Source organism: Cynara cardunculus (genome assembly GCF_001531365.2).
Source record: "Cynara cardunculus var. scolymus isolate 2C chromosome LG 9, CcrdV1, whole genome shotgun sequence".
Lineage (NCBI taxonomy): Eukaryota > Viridiplantae > Streptophyta > Magnoliopsida > Asterales > Asteraceae > Cynara > Cynara cardunculus.
In genome coordinates this window covers 17,140,449-17,158,164 of record NC_037536.1, presented here as the reverse complement: position 1 = coordinate 17,158,164, position 17,716 = coordinate 17,140,449, and the positions used below count along the sequence as shown (strand labels likewise).

General features: G+C 37.6%; 4 protein-coding genes across 4 annotated transcripts; 3 read left to right on the top strand and 1 right to left on the bottom strand.

The window, feature by feature from the left end:
* Positions 1 to 92: 92 nt before the first annotated feature.
* On the top strand, positions 93 to 4,924 carry LOC112517866 (calcium uniporter protein 6, mitochondrial-like). The gene is made up of 2 exons (XM_025125237.1): positions 93 to 566; positions 4,028 to 4,924. Exons 1-2 carry the CDS (start codon positions 93 to 95, stop codon positions 4,475 to 4,477), a joined length of 924 nt encoding a protein of 307 aa, XP_024981005.1. The 3' UTR covers positions 4,478 to 4,924.
* A 1,256-nt stretch (positions 4,925 to 6,180) lies between these two features.
* On the bottom strand, positions 6,181 to 10,954 carry LOC112518167 (bifunctional bis(5'-adenosyl)-triphosphatase/adenylylsulfatase FHIT-like). The gene is made up of 5 exons (XM_025125771.1): positions 10,823 to 10,954; positions 10,618 to 10,728; positions 8,034 to 8,180; positions 6,992 to 7,090; positions 6,181 to 6,547 (listed from the first exon to the last, which is right to left on the bottom strand). Exons 1-5 carry the CDS (start codon positions 10,949 to 10,951, stop codon positions 6,431 to 6,433), a joined length of 603 nt encoding a protein of 200 aa, XP_024981539.1. The 5' UTR covers positions 10,952 to 10,954; the 3' UTR covers positions 6,181 to 6,430.
* A 778-nt stretch (positions 10,955 to 11,732) lies between these two features.
* On the top strand, positions 11,733 to 14,403 carry LOC112518126 (50S ribosomal protein L17, chloroplastic). The gene is made up of 2 exons (XM_025125706.1): positions 11,733 to 12,011; positions 13,866 to 14,403. Exons 1-2 carry the CDS (start codon positions 11,819 to 11,821, stop codon positions 14,273 to 14,275), a joined length of 603 nt encoding a protein of 200 aa, XP_024981474.1. The 5' UTR covers positions 11,733 to 11,818; the 3' UTR covers positions 14,276 to 14,403.
* Positions 14,404 to 14,818: 415 nt separating this feature from the next.
* LOC112518278 lies at positions 14,819 to 17,035 on the top strand. The gene is made up of 3 exons (XM_025125919.1): positions 14,819 to 15,090; positions 16,220 to 16,458; positions 16,605 to 17,035. The coding sequence occupies exons 1-3, from the start codon at positions 14,878 to 14,880 to the stop codon at positions 16,771 to 16,773; spliced, it is 621 nt and encodes a 206-aa protein (XP_024981687.1). The 5' UTR covers positions 14,819 to 14,877; the 3' UTR covers positions 16,774 to 17,035.
* The last annotated feature ends 681 nt before the right edge of the window (positions 17,036 to 17,716 follow it).

Genomic DNA, 17,716 nt, shown 5'->3' with positions numbered 1-17,716 from the left:
GCTCTCATTCTTCAGTTGTTACCACTCCCATGGCTGACATATTGATGGTTTGAAATGTCATTAAAACGCGAAACGGAAACTGCAAAGAAAAGATGTTGAGGTCGTCGATTTTGGTTTTGAAGCACGGCGTTACGTCGGCGGTTGTTAGGTCAAAACCGGTGCCGTTTGGATGGAGGAAAACCGGTTACGTTGAATCTAATAATAGATTATGTGCTTGTTCGTTCTCGAGTTCGATTGGCAGTGACGGTGGCGGTGGCGGTGGCGGTGGCGGAGGGGTAGGGTTAGGGCAAGGGGACGGAGGAGGAGGAAGAGGGAGAAACGACGGTAATGATAGTATAACGTTTGCGGAGGCGAAGAAGCTGATGAGATTGGTGAATGTTGAGGCGTTGAAGATGAAATTAAGTACGGAAGGAAAGGAGACGATTCGTTATTCGGAGCTTTTGGAGGCGTGTGAGAGTATGGGAGTCACGAAATCGAACAAGGAAGCGGAGGAGTTCGTTAGGGTTCTTGATGAGGCCGGTGTTGTTATTATTTTTAGAGATAAAGTTTATCTTCATCCAGATAAGGTACAACAATCCTTCTCTCTTCATATCTATGCATGCATTGTTGGATTTCTTTATGCAAACAGTTGATATTGTTATTATGAAGGCATTTTGTTGATTGTTTGCGTATTTCTTTGTAATGATTGAAGTAGAAGTGAAGCACTGAAGTGATGCATCTCATTTGGGACATGAGAACTAGATCTTTGATTTGTGAAGAAATCACTGGATTGATGTTTAAGTGCCCTAGTTTTTTGTCAGACTTAATGAGCATCAATCATCATCCCCAGCCAACCCACCGCATATTGTTCTGTATCAGACTCATTGTTTTAAAACGTGTCTAATAGGAGCGATCCGGTCTAAGGCAACCTTTGTTCCCTTCCTGAACCGATGTGGCATCTCAGAATACACCCCCAGGGAGGCCAACGTCCTCACTGGTGTAACATCCTTGGTTAATCGTATCAGATATTGTTTGCTTTATCTCACGGTCTTAAAACATGTATAGTAGAGGCATTATCCATTCCTTTATAAGACACCGTTGTTCCCCTTCCCAACCGTGTGGATCTCACATAATGTCACTTTGATGGCTTAACGAACCATGGAGCATTAGGACTTGGGGCGAACCTAAAAGCTTTGAAAGGTTTGTTAAGAGAGTTTATAAATAAGATTTGTGTATATTGCTTAAATCTGGCAGGCAAAAAGAACGGCATTTTGCCAAAGATGAGAGAGAAACGGCATATATGTCGTGTGGTTAGAGATGGAACGGTTGTTCATGATATTGGGCCCACCAATTTGGTGATTTCTGATAATAGGGTTGGAGATGATCTAACAGCATTCTAGATTCATCTTACGAGTATCTAGAGGGTTCTAGCATATACTGCAAGATACAAGGAAGTGTTAAAATGTTTTAGAAAACAGAGTCCGTAGATATTTCTAGTTTACCAAAGTTTCCCGCATTAGTGCATGCTTGGTGGACCTCCGTCCAGGAGGAACCACCCTTCATGTGTCTGTAGAGCACTGATGTGGCTTGACCTTGTGTGATCCATAGGCCTATGACAAGGCAGTCTGTTCTAGTCATCCGTGTTTACTCTTTGTTGAGCTAGTTGTTACATGCCACGGGAATTGAGTGCACAATGAAAACAAGCACTGCAGTTTCCAATGTTCTGAAGACGATTTGTTTGCTCTATCAATTTAGGAAGGTTAGAATTTGGGTCATATTTGGCAACCAAAAGTTGGCTTCTTTTTTGAGCTTATAAAAAAAGCTCCACTTGATTAGGCGTGAGCTATCTTTTACGCTCTAGGGGTTTTTTTTTCCACTTTTTCCCCCAATTATGGCCCCTTATATTTTTACAATTAATTTTTCGATGTCTTTCTAGGTCATTACATTGTCATCTGGCTTATCAACTAGTTTTTGTCAAACATGACTAATTTATCAGCTAACTAATAACTCTCTTATCTACCTCTTTTTGTGATGGCGCATTGCCAGTATCATTTCAATAGCAGAGCTTCTTTTGTTGTGTCCTAAAAAACAAATGGATTTGAAGGAACGATTGATTCAAGTTTCAAACCAATTTAGGATCATCGTTATTCGATAGGTTACTTGGATGGTGGTTGATGCCATTGTTGGTTTTAAACAACCCTACCATCATGCCACCATCTTAAAAACTCGAACACGAGCTTGACTTATGGATTGATTTGGACTCTAATTTGTTCTTTTTGTTGTGTTGGGTCAGAAGAAGTATATATGTTAACCTGCGTGTCGCTTTAAAGGCATATATGGTATTTGCTAGAATCAATGGTTAGAGCATCTCCAACAAATTCTCTAAAATAGAGCAAAATGAAGGTTTTGATCTTTATTTTGCTCCAACAGATTCTTTATATTGTTCTCTAAAATAGAGAAAACATGAAGCTTAGAGAATTCTTTAAAACTTTTTTATTTATTCCCATCAATGAGATTGAATTATTATTATTTTATATAATTTAAAGAAAAGTCTATTGGGGTGATTAAATTATGGAATATTTTAATAATATAATTAAAATGTTGATATTCTCTAAATAGAGAATATGTAGAGTTGAATGTAATTTTTTTTAAAGATTCAACTTTTGGTTCTCTATTTTAGAGAGAAAGTATAGAGAATTTGTTGGAGATGCTGACAGGAGATAACATAATAGATTAGAGCACCGATGCTACAATTTTGCTTGCAGCCAAGATTCACCCTTCATGATTTTGGTACTCAGATCAGGACCGGTCATGACAAAACAGACGTGTTGTCCCACGTTTGGTGCGACATTTAGACAAGATGGGACAAAAATGCATTTGTCTTGTCCCACCAAAATAGGTGGAACAAACATGAGGGAGATAGAACAAGATTGGTAAATTACTAAACTATTCATGTCAAATTACAACCCTAAAACTTTTATACAATTCTTTCACCTGTCTACCTCATTGTTGCTTGTCGAGTTCCATTTGCGTACCAAACACATGTATTTTGGTTATGCCAATCGAGGGGGGGAAGTTTGGAAAAAACTTGGCATTCTGCATAAAACTCCTCCCAAGAAGCTTACTGAATAAGTCACTTTATATATCATTAAGCCACTATCAAGCAGTCATGTATAGCTGACCGAATAAGCTGAGGGCCTCATTAAGCTCATTGAGCTGCTAACAAACAAGCCCTTAGTTATACTGGGCAAAATGCAACAAACTTTGGGTTCATCTCTATTTAGTGTAACGAGTAATTTTTTTTTCTCAATTGAACTAACGTAGTTTTAAAATTTCTTATTTTGTACCCGTTTTGATTGGTGCCTTATTGATCTGATAACATATGATGACGTGGATACCCGTTTAAGAAATGCTTACTAAAGGGTTACAGCGAGGTGGATGATAAACTTCACGTCCACGTTATCGTATGTTACAAGATCAGCAAGCTATCACTTGTAACGGTTAAAATGGGTAAAAAAATTAGAAGAAATTGAAACTTTGTTGCATTAAATAGGAAATTTTGAAACTTCGTTACGTTGACTCTTTCGGAGAGTAATTTATGGGGTTACATATATTCTCACATGGTATCAGAGTCAAGATCTAACATTTGGGACATCTTTGTCCATCTCGCCTCCTCCACACATCGGATAGACTTGACACTCTCTTCAATTTATGTTGAAGTTGTAACCCTTTCTCTCTCCTCAAGGGCTCTTTTACAGAGTAATCTAATGGGGTTCCACATATTTTCTCACATGATATCAGAGCGAAAGATCTATCATCTGGGACATCTTTGTCCATCTAGCCTCCGTTGGAGATGGCTTGTTAGAGTCTCACATCGTCTACGCTTTGACTATTTCTCTTCATTATATGTTGGAACCCTCTTCCCAAGGGCTCTTTCAGAGAGTAATCTTATGAGGTTCCACATATTCTCACATGCAGATATCAATTTATTTGCATATAGTTTTTAAGCCACAACATAATTGAGATGGATTAACCTTGGCCAAATCAGGTGGTGGATCTGGTTAAAAGCGCAGTGCCGCTAGCCCTGACACCTGAAGACGACCCGAGGCGAGAGGAGCTGAGGATCCTACAAGCAAAACAGGAGGAAATCGACGCCCTGGCTCACAAGCAGGTGCGCCGCATCCTCTGGACCGGGCTCGGGCTAGCATTAGCACAAATCAGCCTCTTTTTCCGTCTAACTTTCTGGGAATTCTCTTGGGATGTCATGGAACCGATCGCATTCTTTACCACCACATCTGGGCTAATCATCGGCTATGCTTACTTCCTGTTTACGTCAAGGGACCCGACGTACCAAGATTTGATGAAAAGATTGTTCCTTTTACGTCAAAGAAAGCTGGCGGAGAAACATAACTTCGATATCAATCGATTCGTGGAACTGCAGAAGAAATGCAAATCACCATTTCCTTCAACAGGACCAGGGGTTGGGCTTGAAACCTAGTTATGGTCTCTCACTCTTACTTAGATATTAACATAAAAAAACAAAGTTTTGACTTTTCAAGTTGACTCATCTTCTTGAGGAAGGTTATAAATGTTTACGTTTTCCGTCCCTATAGTTTGTCGAAAATTGCTATTTTCATCCCTAAGGTTTACAATTCATTCTCGTTTTCGTCTTTGTGATTTAAAATGTATTGATGGTTTCCTCCTTGTGGGTTACATAATTCATTGCCTTTTTGTCACTCTGTACTTAGAAGGATGAAGAAGCAATGAATTGCAAATCACATGGACGAAGATTGAAATTTTGAAAGAAGAGGGATGAAAGTCGTAATTATTAGCAAACCATAGGGTAAAAAAATGTCAATATGTATTTAACTTTGTAAGACTAGGAAAAGAATATAATGTAACTGGAAATTTCAGTGAATACTTGGTTAAAATGCCAAAATGGCTTTTTCGTCTGTTTTCTGTGTTCTTGTTATTTATAAAAAGTATACATGATATTGATTGGATTATAATATGGTAACTTGTACTGAATAATCAAATATTTTTTTTTTCAATTTTCACATATTTATTGTATAAAATAAATGACCATTTTTTTTTATTAACTTGGATATTCAACCCGCTATATGCGAGCTGACTAATCCCAGGGCAACCATCTGTTTTGCAGATAGCCCGGTGTCATCGCATTTGAACCTCCGTGGCCACAAGAGGATTTTTATTCGTCCTTGGATTTGAACCTGTGACCTCCTGGTACTTTGGAGCCAAACTCAAACCAATCAAACATCATCTTTGTGGTTAATAACCCGTTATAAATAACCTGTTTTTTTATGTTCTCTATTTTAGAGTGTTAGAGATGTTGTGGTGGGCTATTTATGTCTTTAAACTAAGGAGCCAAAAAAGCATTCCAATGAACTCTTTAAATTTACTCCCTACCCTAAACCTAAAATCAAACCGACCTTAACTGCAAAATTGGAGCGGCCTTCAACCGACATTGACATCGACAGACCAATTCATCATATTGGAGCGACTTCACCTGAAAAATCGAAAATCAAACCGATCTTCACTGCAAAATCGAAAACCAACCTTCAATGGACATCGACCTTCAGTGCAAAATCAACTTCCATGGAGATGGTTCTTGTTTGGTTTGATTTCACAGAAATGGGAGAAATGGAGATGGTTCTTGTTTGATTTGATTTCACAAGGTTCTTTTTGTCATTTTACATTTATAAGTAAAATTTGTCAAACACTAAAAAACAATTTATCAGCTTATTATGTCTTGGTACTGTCATAAGCTAATCTAAACACTTTATAAACTCATATCTGACGCTAGATAAGTTGATAATCACTTTTTAAAAAAAGCATATGTTGTTTTAAATAAGCAATCCCAAACACCCCCTAAATTATACAAACCAAATCCCATAAAAAATGAAGTACCTAAATATCTCAAAGTAGATAGATTTTTATTAAATCCATAACTAAAACCATTTTTCTTTTAATAGGCCTGGAGGTCATAGTTTTAATTAAAACCTCATTTAGGATCATATACCTAAATACCCATTGCAATTTACCTTGAAAAAAATAAGAGGGAGAAAAGAATTCTTGTTTCAGTGTGGTAACACTCTACACTAAAAATAAAGTGCTTCATTTTGTAGTGAAACATAAATGCCCTCAAAACACTTTTGAAAAATATATATACATATAAATCAGTAAACATAAATATTACTGAATTAAACAAACCCAGTAAATCTCACGCAAATAGAAATTGGGAGAGTAAGATGTATGCAAATCTAACAAATTATGTTCCCAATTAATGTTACTAAACAAGATTCAGATTTTTGGGATTTCAATCACATGTGAATCCCAAATGCATTTGGGAAGACAAATGAGGGTATGATTGTTTTATTTCAATTTCAAAGTACAAGATAGATAATGAATGGGAAAAGCATAATAAGTTGGATTAAGAGAAAAGCTTTCTGTATTCATCTGCCTCTTTTGCCATTTCCTCCATGCTTCTATCTTTCCTTTCCTTGTCCAAGTCAAGTGTCTTCTTCAGTTCCTTCTCCTTCTCATCAATCTACAAATTATTAATAACAATAAAATATCCTACAAATGCAAAAAAAAAAAAAAAATGTAGCTCTGAGAGCGATGTTGTTGGGCGAGAGAGGTTTGAATGATGTAGGGTTTACGAACGGTGAAATGTTCTTCTACTTTAAAACTTTCCCAGTCGGTTACAGGTAGCTTTTTTGAGTTATGTAAGTAACCAAATTTTAAAAGTTCAATGGTTTAATGTATTCGGAAGGGAAAAAAAGGTTCAGGGACTTGATCATCCGAAATGGAACGTTCTTTGAGTTTTTATGGGGTTTTCGCTTTCACAAATTGTCTATAAAGTGTTATCTTTACATTTTCACAAAAAAAAGGAGTACTTGATAATAAGCAAATTATGGGTGAAATTTTGATCACATTCAGCTCAAGGTTATGTCTAATTGTTAATTGATGAAAAGGAGGTGTATGGACTTACAGCTTCATAGATCTCATCATTGTTCTCAAAATCTCCGCCTTTTCGAGGGACAATGTGGATGTGAACATGAGGAACTGTTTGTCCTGCCTGGGGGCCATCCTGAAAGATGTCTCATTGATGGTTGAGAAAATCCCAATTGACACAAGTTTGTAAAGTTTAGAGGACTTAATAACATGAGATGAACATGGATTGAATGAAAACAAAAAAAACTATTATTCATGCAAATATAATCTTATTATTGTGAGATTCCATATCGGTTGGGGAAGGGAAGAAAAGATTGTCTTATAAGGAACTGGATACCTCCTCTATCAGACAGTCTTAAAACCATTAGTCCAGGTGTGGATAAAACGGACAATATCTGGTACGGTTGACCATGGCTGTTACTGATGGTATCAGAACCTGGGACCACTGGTGTGCCAGCGAGGACATTGGGATCCCTGAGGGGGTGGATTGTGAGATCCCACATCGGTTGGGAAGGAGAACAAATGTTGCCTTATAAGGGACTGGATACCCCCTCTATCAGACGCATTTTAAAATCATGAGTCTAGGTGTGGATAAAACGGACAATATCCAGTATGGTTGACCATGCATGTTACTTATGCACCCATAGAAAATCTCGGGTTGTAGTTTACTAGAAGATTATGCATCATTAGTCCACTGGAGGTTTGTATTTCTCTCTAAAATCTCCACTATTGTTGTTATTCATCTTCTTCTACCGTTCTACATCTGGCCTTCTCCACTTACTGATTTGGAAAGCAGCCAATCATCCCCAGAATGCGACTTCTATGGAGGTAACAATAATTTGGCATATTTACTGGTATTCATCCAAATATTGTTTATGCAACTTCATGCATGTGTTCTTAAAAATCCTTTCTAGATAAATTTTCACCATAAAATCAATATCATGTGATTGTAGTCATAAAAGATACTAAAGTAAACACAAATTCTCAGAGCTACAATGTATTTTGTGTCCGTTATATATGCACATAAGACACAAGCAAGGGATAATAAAATTTTGAATTGAATTATGTAGCCAGCTTACTTGGATTGCAAATGTAAGCGAGGAAGCTTTGTGGTAGTTCTCAAGTAGTCTCCCGATTTTTTGGGCTGAAATCCACAAGTCACTAGTCTCCTCCGTGGTGAGATCAACAAAGCGCTTCACTTCACGTCTTGGGCAGACAAGCACATGTGCTTATTGTCAAGTCAACCAAAGAGATCAAGAAAAAAATTCAAAGAATAAATAGTGTTATGAAAAGGCAACACAAAGAGCATATACTTCCATGTCTATAAACCAAGTGGCATGCTCATAAAATTTCAATCAAGTGACCAGAGGGTCATTAGCACAGTGGTACCTACCAGTAGATCCCAACCTTCTTGGAGGTCAAGGGTTCAAGTCTCACCAAAGGTGAGGAGTGTGTGAGTTTTTGCCATATATTTGTATACTCCAAAAAAGAAAATTTCAATCAAGTGTACATGACCTTTGTCTCCAATACCCAAAATGCAGAATTGCATATGGAAGACATAAAGTCAATGGGAGACTACTCCTTTTAAGTTATTTACGCACATAGGGGCCGTTTACCAGGTAAGCACTTACTGACTGAAGTCACCACCCCACTTACCTTATTGGGTAACATTTTCGGCCATCAGAACAACTGTTGGTAAGCATCTCTTACCCGGTAAACGCTTACCGGGCAAGTCTTGTCCCTCACTTACCCGATAAGATTCTTGGTCTTGCTATACCTATTACCGTGAAAGATTTTTCATCCTTGCCATGCTCACTCGGTAAGGTAAGTGACACCATGTAAGCACTTATTGGGTAAGAGTTCCATAAACGACCCCATAGTCCATATCCATGTATAATTGGAAATTTGGAATGTTCGCCATCAGTATCAGTTAACAACATAGGGCAGAACCATAAGCTTATTCACAGAGACTAAAAGATATATGAAATACTTCTGATCATATAATGAAGTACAGCCAGTGCATGCTTGTTCAAGGATATGACCTGTGAAAGAAAATGAGAATATGTTAGAAATAAGTAAAATGTGAGCAAAGGATTATGAGTGATGGCTAAGAATGAAAGTTGCAGTTGCCACTGTATTACATCATTGTTTTTCTCAATGTCCCAGTTACTCCAAAGTAATTTATGAACTCTAATACACTCCTCTTTCTTACAAGAGAAAAAAGATGATGCCCGTTTTATGTTCTGAAAATCAAATTTTCAATTGTGTTATCCATAGTGAATGTGATTGTTGTCTAAGAGCATCTCCAATGGAGTCCCTACACTGGCTCTTTAACTATTGTAGGGAATCAGATATGAAAAAACATTACTCCAATGCACTCCCTACATTGGCTCCCCTACATTAATTTTCATTATCTCACACCCTACAAGGAGCTCCCTACAAAAATTCTACATTATTTTATATATACACGTACATCATATCTCATGTTCTTGATTTGTTTTATTTAAAAAGCAAAAAAAAATATTATTAAAATAACGTAGAGAGCATGATTGGGGTTACAATGTATTATTTTGTTCCTCACTAATTTCTATGCATTTCACTCCCTACATCCGCTTAAATGTAGGAAGTAGGATTGGAGATGCTCTAAGCAGGTCAAAGGTCCAACCCTTGCCAGGCAGGAAATTTTTGCACCCATCATGATAGAAGACTTGTATCTATAAAAATGCATTCGTTGCTTGATTGGACCCACACTTACATGTAGCTTGTTCATCTTCCTCTTGATTTTTTTTTGTTTTACAACCCGGGGTTTTCCATGGGAACAGCCTCTCTACCCCTTGGGCTAGAGAAAATGGTTGGGTATAAAGGAAAGGTTACATCCAACCTCCCACACTTTACGTCCATAGGATTTAGTGGGGTTGTATCAAGAGGTTCATTTCATTTTTGTCTCCAACGCTATGCCACCTAGTTTGAGATAGAAGACTAGTTTTTGTTGTTTTCGGATATAAATGTTGTAAATTAATATAGGGAGCCCTTATCATGAATTTCCTTTTTATGTTGTAAATGGAAGTCACATGACGATGGAGATCCTCCTATCAAGTTAATATGTTTGTGGGATAACAAACCTTACCGGGTAAGTACTTAGCAGCAAGATTCACCACCCTCACGGTCTCACCTACCTTATCAGGTAACATTCTTGGCCATCAAAATGGATTGTTGGTAAGCGACTCTTAGTTAGTAGACACTAACCGGCTAAGAGTCTTCTCCCTAACTCACCGAGTAAGATTCTTTGGTATTTGCTATGCCTTTTACCGGGTAAGATTTTCGGTCTTTGCCATGCTCACCCGGTACGGTAAGCCTTTGGTAAACGGCCAAACGCCCCTGAGTCTTATTACCTGTTGCGATAAAAATCGTCTTACTCCTAGGTCTATAGAAAATCTTCTTTTTCCTTGAAACGGTCAAATAATCTCTCCTATGATGAAAGAAACCTTTGGTACTATACACTTGTTGGTAGGGTTTGTAGAGCATCTAATCATTGAATTAACATTTAACATCAATACAGTATCAGGTATGAAAAGATATCGAACAAAATCCATCGTCAAAATGCATGAAAACAAAAATGAAACCCTAAACAAAAATTAATCAGCATTACAGTAATGAACAATTACCAGGAAGAAGAGGGCGGAGATTCACCAAAGCATATGAAAGATCAGTAGAGTAAAACACTTCCTTGCTATCAATTTTGTAAGGTCCAAACTTATATTGTTCCGCCTCCATCTACACGCATCAATTTTCAACAAATTAAGAGCTATAAGAAAGCTAACACTCGAAATCATTTGGCATTAATACATATGAATAGATTGGCACTAACCTGACCGGATGAACCAAATGATGCTCTGGCGATTTGGAAATGAGCGGCGGCGGCGGAGGCGACCGGCCGGAGTGCTGCAGATGAACGGAAAGATGAGAGTGGTGAAAGTAACGATGGTAGCCTTTCCATTTGTACATTAAAATGTATTAATGAGAAATTATTTTTATTTTCCAATGAGTAAATTCCACTTTTGGTCCCCATGGTTATACTGAAAATCCAAATATAGTCCTTGTAGTTTGAAATTGATCGTTTATCATCACTTTTTTTAGCAGTTAGTCTGTTAAATTGTGTCATTCATGTGAGGACAAATTGGTCATTTCATGTGTTTATGTATCGGTTTATTTTAGTCTATATTACAAGCTCTTGAGGAAGATCAGTCTGTTATCCCTAGATAACTTTTATCCGTTGAGGGACAGCCCTGCCACTCGGCACCGTCGGATCATTAAGGCCGACTTTTGTCTTTGCTCGACGGGTGGGTCTTGCAGTCAAGCTTCCTTCTGCGGTTGCACTCGAGGGCCAATCTCCATCCGGGGCGAAGAAACCTTTGTACGCCTCCTTTACCTTTTGGGAGGCCCCGCCCCATAGAAAACTGTCTACTTGAGATTGCCCCTTGGCTCGTACGTCATAACACTAAATTAGAATTCTAGTTTTCAAATCCAAAACCGATGAAAAGTCGAACTTTCTTTTAAGCAATCGAAGTTGAGCCATGTAGGACCAACCTCAAACCCGATACTCGTGCTTCTCTAATACCGTTACTTCTGAATTTTGAACATCTGCAACCCAAAAGGGAAAGTCCCAAATGAAAATATTTTTCTTAAACTAGGGTAGAAATGGGATATATCTAAAATTTGAGGGGTAAAAACTAAAAATAAATTGAGGGCAGATATCCAGTTATCCAATACAAAACACCATCTTCACCATCACCAACAAATTCATAGCAACACTTGCAGAGTGAAGCCCCTTCCTTCCTCCACGGGCCATAATCGAAGCTAGAAAATGGCGAGTGTCACAACTACATGGAGCATGTCGTCTCTAAAATCGTCACTTCCTTCGATTTCCAGATCGAATTCTTCAATTCGCTGTTCATTCCGACCCCCAAATGCCACTCGGTTTAGACCTAATTCGAAGCCTGTTTTTGGATCTTTTCTTGGTCTCTCCCCTCTTAACCCTCTTCTGAATCTCACTTCAGGTAAAACGTATAATCTATCTATCTGTATGTCTATTTGTTTGTTTCTCTGTGTATTAATGTAAAACTTGGTGTCGGCTTGATGAGTTTTCTGCTTTGAATTTGGTAATTGCTGATGAAGTTTATGCATCGTTGGGGGGTTTGATTGATTTCCGATATATATTTGGGTTAAAACTCTGTGGTTGCTTACAATTGGATTTGTTTGTAGGAGGATATTATAATAGGAAGAGATTGATGTGTTTCCAAATTTATCTGTGTGGAATTCTAGGGTTTCTTGAATGACGGTCTTAATGAGGATAGTGTGTAAGCAGTAATATGGTTGTTGAACATTGTAAGCAAGATTTAGGTAACCATTTTGTTGATAAACCTTACCCTAAAAAGAGTCTATATTTGACATTTGGGTGTCTGAATGACACAAAAACCACGATCAGGAGATAAGAAACAACAAATTTATGTTGGTTTGATTTCGTGAACCAAATAGGTTTCGAATCTCAGAAATAAAAAATGGGACCTCTTTTTGGTGATTAGGAGAGTATTTGTTTCCCATTGGTTTTAGTACACACATGATACTAGTTAGGGGATGCTTACCTTTTCTTTCATTAAGCCTGTATGGGTTAAGTTGTCTGTCCTGATAATTTGTCTGTTTACCAATGGGTTTGAGAGAGGCAAAGAGAGAGGATGAATTATTTCTGGTATTTATTTGTTTGAGGTGGCGTAATGGGGACAAGTAGGGGGTTCTGGCTTATTCCATGTAGCCATTTTTGTTTAATGGCTTGATGATTAAGCCATAAAGAAACCCTTCTTTATGGTGAATAAGCTGCCCAGACCATTAAGCTCATTAAGCTGCAAGTAAATAGCCTCTTAGTTTTTCTGAACATATGGCTCTTTAGAAATCAACACTGGACTCCTTTCTTGCACCAAAGGGAGTATATTTCAGTGTTGTTTTTTAATGCACAGAATACTGGTTAAACTTACAAGGGATGATTCAAATGGGTGATATGAAGTTTATGTAAATTGCGTCAAAAGTATACAGAAATGAAATCCGGACAATGTTTTCTTCACGAAGAATCATCTAACGAGTATTCCCTTTTCATGAATGTACATATATAGAGCCTTTAAGATTTTCATATTCATAAGGACAATAAATGGACGGATAATGTGTTCATTTCCTTTGGTTTGACAATGATGGGCAAATAGGTAATTTAACGTCGAGATTTTCCAAAAAAGGACTTGTTGGAAACTAATTGGTTCGTCTCGTTTGGTTTGACATTCATGCCCGTATTCACAACGTGATGGACTGTTGTCCTTCCTCTATCCAAGTGAACACTACTTTATTTTACTTCACTGTCCAATAGCTTTTGTTTTCTAATTATAGTAAAGTTTCTGATTCCATTTGAATTCCGCTGTTTGGTAGCTTCAATGGATTATCTTCGTTATAATTTGACTTTCGAGTATCTTCATCACCAAATAATTCTATCTTTTAATGATCATTATGGTAATAGTATTTATTTATCTATCATTATTTTTTAAGTATATATTACGACAAAACTCACACACACTCGTCACTTGAACCCTTGACCTCTAGAGAGGTTGGGATCTACTGGTAGCCCAGATACTGTTTGGCCAATAACCCTTTCGAGTTTCTTGTTGTTGTTGTTGTTTATTCTTATCCAGCTTTCCATTTCTTAACTTGTCTCTTTTCCTCCCTTTCACACTCTTTATACTAGCCGAGGGTCGTGACGGAAACAACTGTTTCACTCTTTAGGGTAGAGGTTAGGTTTGCGTACATATACTGGTGTGGTTTGGTTTTACTATTATGGCTCTATAATTAACTATAATTGTATCGGTTTCTATCAGGAAATAATGGTAATGAGCATAATTTCACCACTATTGACAACGGTGGCCGTGTCTCTGCCATGAGACACGGAAGGCGAGTGCCGAAGCTTAACCGCCCTCCTGACCAGCGCAAAGCACTCCTCCGTGGCCTAACGACTCAACTCTTGAAGCACGGTCGGATCAAAACCACCCGAGCAAGGGCTAGTGCCGTGAGAAAGTATGTAGACAAAATGATCACCCTGGCTAAAGAAGGTTCGCTTCATAAAAGGCGACAAGCCCTCGGGTTCATCTACGAAAAGCAAATCGTCCATGCGTTGTTTGCGGAGGTCCCTGAAAGGTACGGTGAAAGGAATGGAGGGTATACTAGAATTATAAGAACTTTACCTAGGAGAGGGGATAATGCACCTATGGCGTATATTGAGCTCGTTTAGTTTAATTTCTATTGTCGGTCTTATTTCTGTAATGTTTATTGTTTACGCTCCTTTTTGACCTTTTTATTGGTGTATAATACGATTTTGAATGTGTTCTTATGGCGGTCCGTTAACGATGTTGTTGACTATTGTTAACTTGTCAGGTTTGACCATTTGTTTCGAAATAAGCGGTTTCGGGTCAATTTCGTTTTCGAGCATGTGATATTTGTTCGACCGGTGAATATTAACTTCAATTTTATTTTTTGTTTAACCTGTTTTCATGAGATTCGTGAGAACATTTTTTTACACTTGAATAAGTCAATAAGTTGTTTTTATAAGTAATAAGTTGAGTGTTTGACACCAGTATAAGTTTTTTATCTAAATACTCAAAAGTGCTTATTACCAAAACACCGAAATAAGTCAATAAGTTGTTTTTATAAGCAATCTAAAACACCCCTTAATTTTTGGGATTTTCAGAAATAATAATCAGAGAAAATGGAAAACTGAAAATCCAAAAAGATATCTTAAAAATAGAAATAGATAAGATTTTGTGATTGCATTTCTTTCACCGTCAAAAACCATCATCTCCCCTCCATGATCGTTTCAAATCCAAAGAAGCAATCATGAATTTGATGAAATCGTTGGGTGCATCCGCCGTGGTGAATGTGACAACCGCCAGTTCCGCCACCGATCTCTGTCAATCTACACAATCCATCCCCTTTCTTTCACTGCCTCAGCATTTGCCCAAACTAACCACCGCCAATATCAGCCGGAGAACAACCACCTTCGTCAAGGCAACCGTCGCTGACGTCAAATTTTCCGATCCTGTTGAACAGGTGAGTTTCTACTTTCTAGCTCGGATTTGGCTTTTTAAACTGCATTTTAACGGTTTTAGGTGTGGATAATTGCTCCTCGAATGTATAAACACTTGCGATCCATGAACAGATGATATATGAAATAAATATCGCCATGAACGTGTTGGTATGCTTGATTGATTCAGCACTAGTTCCTCTTTTCTACAATTTCTTTCTTTGTTCCATGTATGAGCTTATAGTATTCTCTTAGTCCAATTAAATTTGCGATGAAGGATCGGATTATTATGGATCTGGTTTGGATTCGTTATTAGAAAAATTAATCAACAGATTATGTAATTAAGAATTCTGGCAACAACATGGACGTAGCCAAATTGCTGATTGTGCTCAACTTTTTCGATTATGGCAAACATCTAGATGGTACAAAATCAATGCTTTGATTTGAATCTAAAACTCAAAATACACACAAGTCAGCACATACAACGTGGATCTCGGTTATCATTTTAAATGGACACCTCATGGAAAAAGTTTTATATAATATCCACCATTTTATTTTTCTCACAAAATAGCCAAGAAACTGAAAATTAACGTCGCAAAGCCCTTTTTCTTGTGGTGCCATACATAAGTTGTGGCTTTGGCTTGCTTTTTGTAGGTCGATGCAATTTCCTTGTGGTACTCAATTTATTTTAGAAGTGGGCTCACTTTTCATCTAGGTGGGTCGGAAATGTCAAGAACCACAAGGAAAAGTGTCTTGTGGTGTTTGACTTGCGGTTTCTTGGTTATTTTGTGAGAAAAAGTTCAGAGGTGGATAAAAAGTAAAACATTTCCCGATGTGGTTATTTATGATGATAACCTGGATAAACTCCCCCTGTTTTGGTAGACAGATGGAATTGCTGGAGTGAGGTAGGCGGTTGAAAGAATTATGAAAGGTTTTAATTCATTACGGGGTACTATAGTAATTGACCAAATTTGTACTATCTTCTTATCTTTGTTCCGCCTATTTTGATGGGACAAGAAAGATATGCAATTTTTTGTCCCACTCAGCCTTGTCCTGTACCGGTCTAATGTCGTGGCAAACGTGGGATACCATGTCTCTATCGTGTCCTTGTTGCTAAGAAGATGATCTCAAATTTGGTTGTGATGTAAAATGCAGGAACAACGGGAGAACAAACGATACCATTTTTTGGTTGCGAATGCGAAATTTATGCTCGATGAAGAAGAACACTTTCAAGAGCAGTTGTTCGAGAGGGTTCGCCTTTTTAAGGAGCGTAATATGGAGCAGGATTTTTGGCTCGTAATCGAACCCAAGTTCTTAGATCAATTCCCTGATATCACCAAGAGACTTAAGAGACCCGCTGTTGCTCTTGTTTCCACCAATGGTACTTGGATCAAGTAAGTCCTTTGCCCAAAAAAAAAGAGTTTGAGGTGTCATCCATTTTCATTATAAAACAAATCCATCTAACGGTTGAAATTTGTTTCCATATTTTCAACTTTTTTTGTTGTTTCCATTTGAACGTATATTTCTAATTGATAAACAGGTTCATGAAATTGAGATTGGATCGAGTTTTACCAGAAAGCTTTGAAGCCGAGAGTCTTGAAGAAGCATTGGCATCTAATCCTGCTAAACTAGAGTTCGAGAACCCGAATAAATGGACGGCACCCTATCCCAAATACGAATCTGGTTGGTGGGAGTCTTTTTTGCCTTGAATCGCTAAGTATGAGACAATCGAGCCAACCTTATGAACCATTAACGACCAAAATGGGCTCGGTTCAAGGAGTCACAGTTAACCTCAGTAAGGGTACTCTGGTTTCTCTAATGTCGAAAGTTAGTCCTTAGAGAATATCTTCGATCCTAAACCATACCGTTATAGAACGATCAGAATGGAGATTGCGAGTTTGTTTAAACTCATGTTGAGTTTCTTGATTTTTAATATAATTTCATCGAAAACTTTGTTTTTAGGTTTGATCATCGACATGGCGAATATTTTTGCACTTTGGTTTTGGATGCCGATATTTTGGTTAGATACGGACTCAGAAAAATGTTCAAAAGTGACACCAGTATAAAAGAAATTAACATTTGTCTTTCATATAAATATGATAGATTAATTGGTTTCAACCAAAATTTTCAGAAAATTTATGCGGCTGAAAAGACTCGAAACCGAACTTACAAATAAGAGACCTTATTTCAACGATAACGATGATGATCAACTCGGATAAATGAAACTTCAATCTGTAACATAGGGGCCATTTACCTATACACTTACCTGGTAACGGCATCGTATACAACAATTTACTTGGTAACCGCTAACAGGGCAAAAGTCGTCATCTTTACTTATTGAGTAAGACTCTTGGTCCTTGTCATCATTCTTATCGATTCATCGGTAAGGTAAGTGTCCCCATAAGTCTTTACCGGGTAAGCATTTAGTAAACGACCCTTAATTTTAAAAGAAGCAAGGGTACGCAACCAAACATTAAGGTAGCACCGTTGAGAAACGTAATTTTTATCGTATTATGATCGGACCATGAAAGCATCTCCTTCGGCATCTCCAAAAATGGAGAAAATAGAGATTTTGACTTTTTTTCTTTAACGGATTGTCCAAAACTTCACCAAAACGGAGAAAGAAGAAAAATATATCCAAATAGGGAAAGT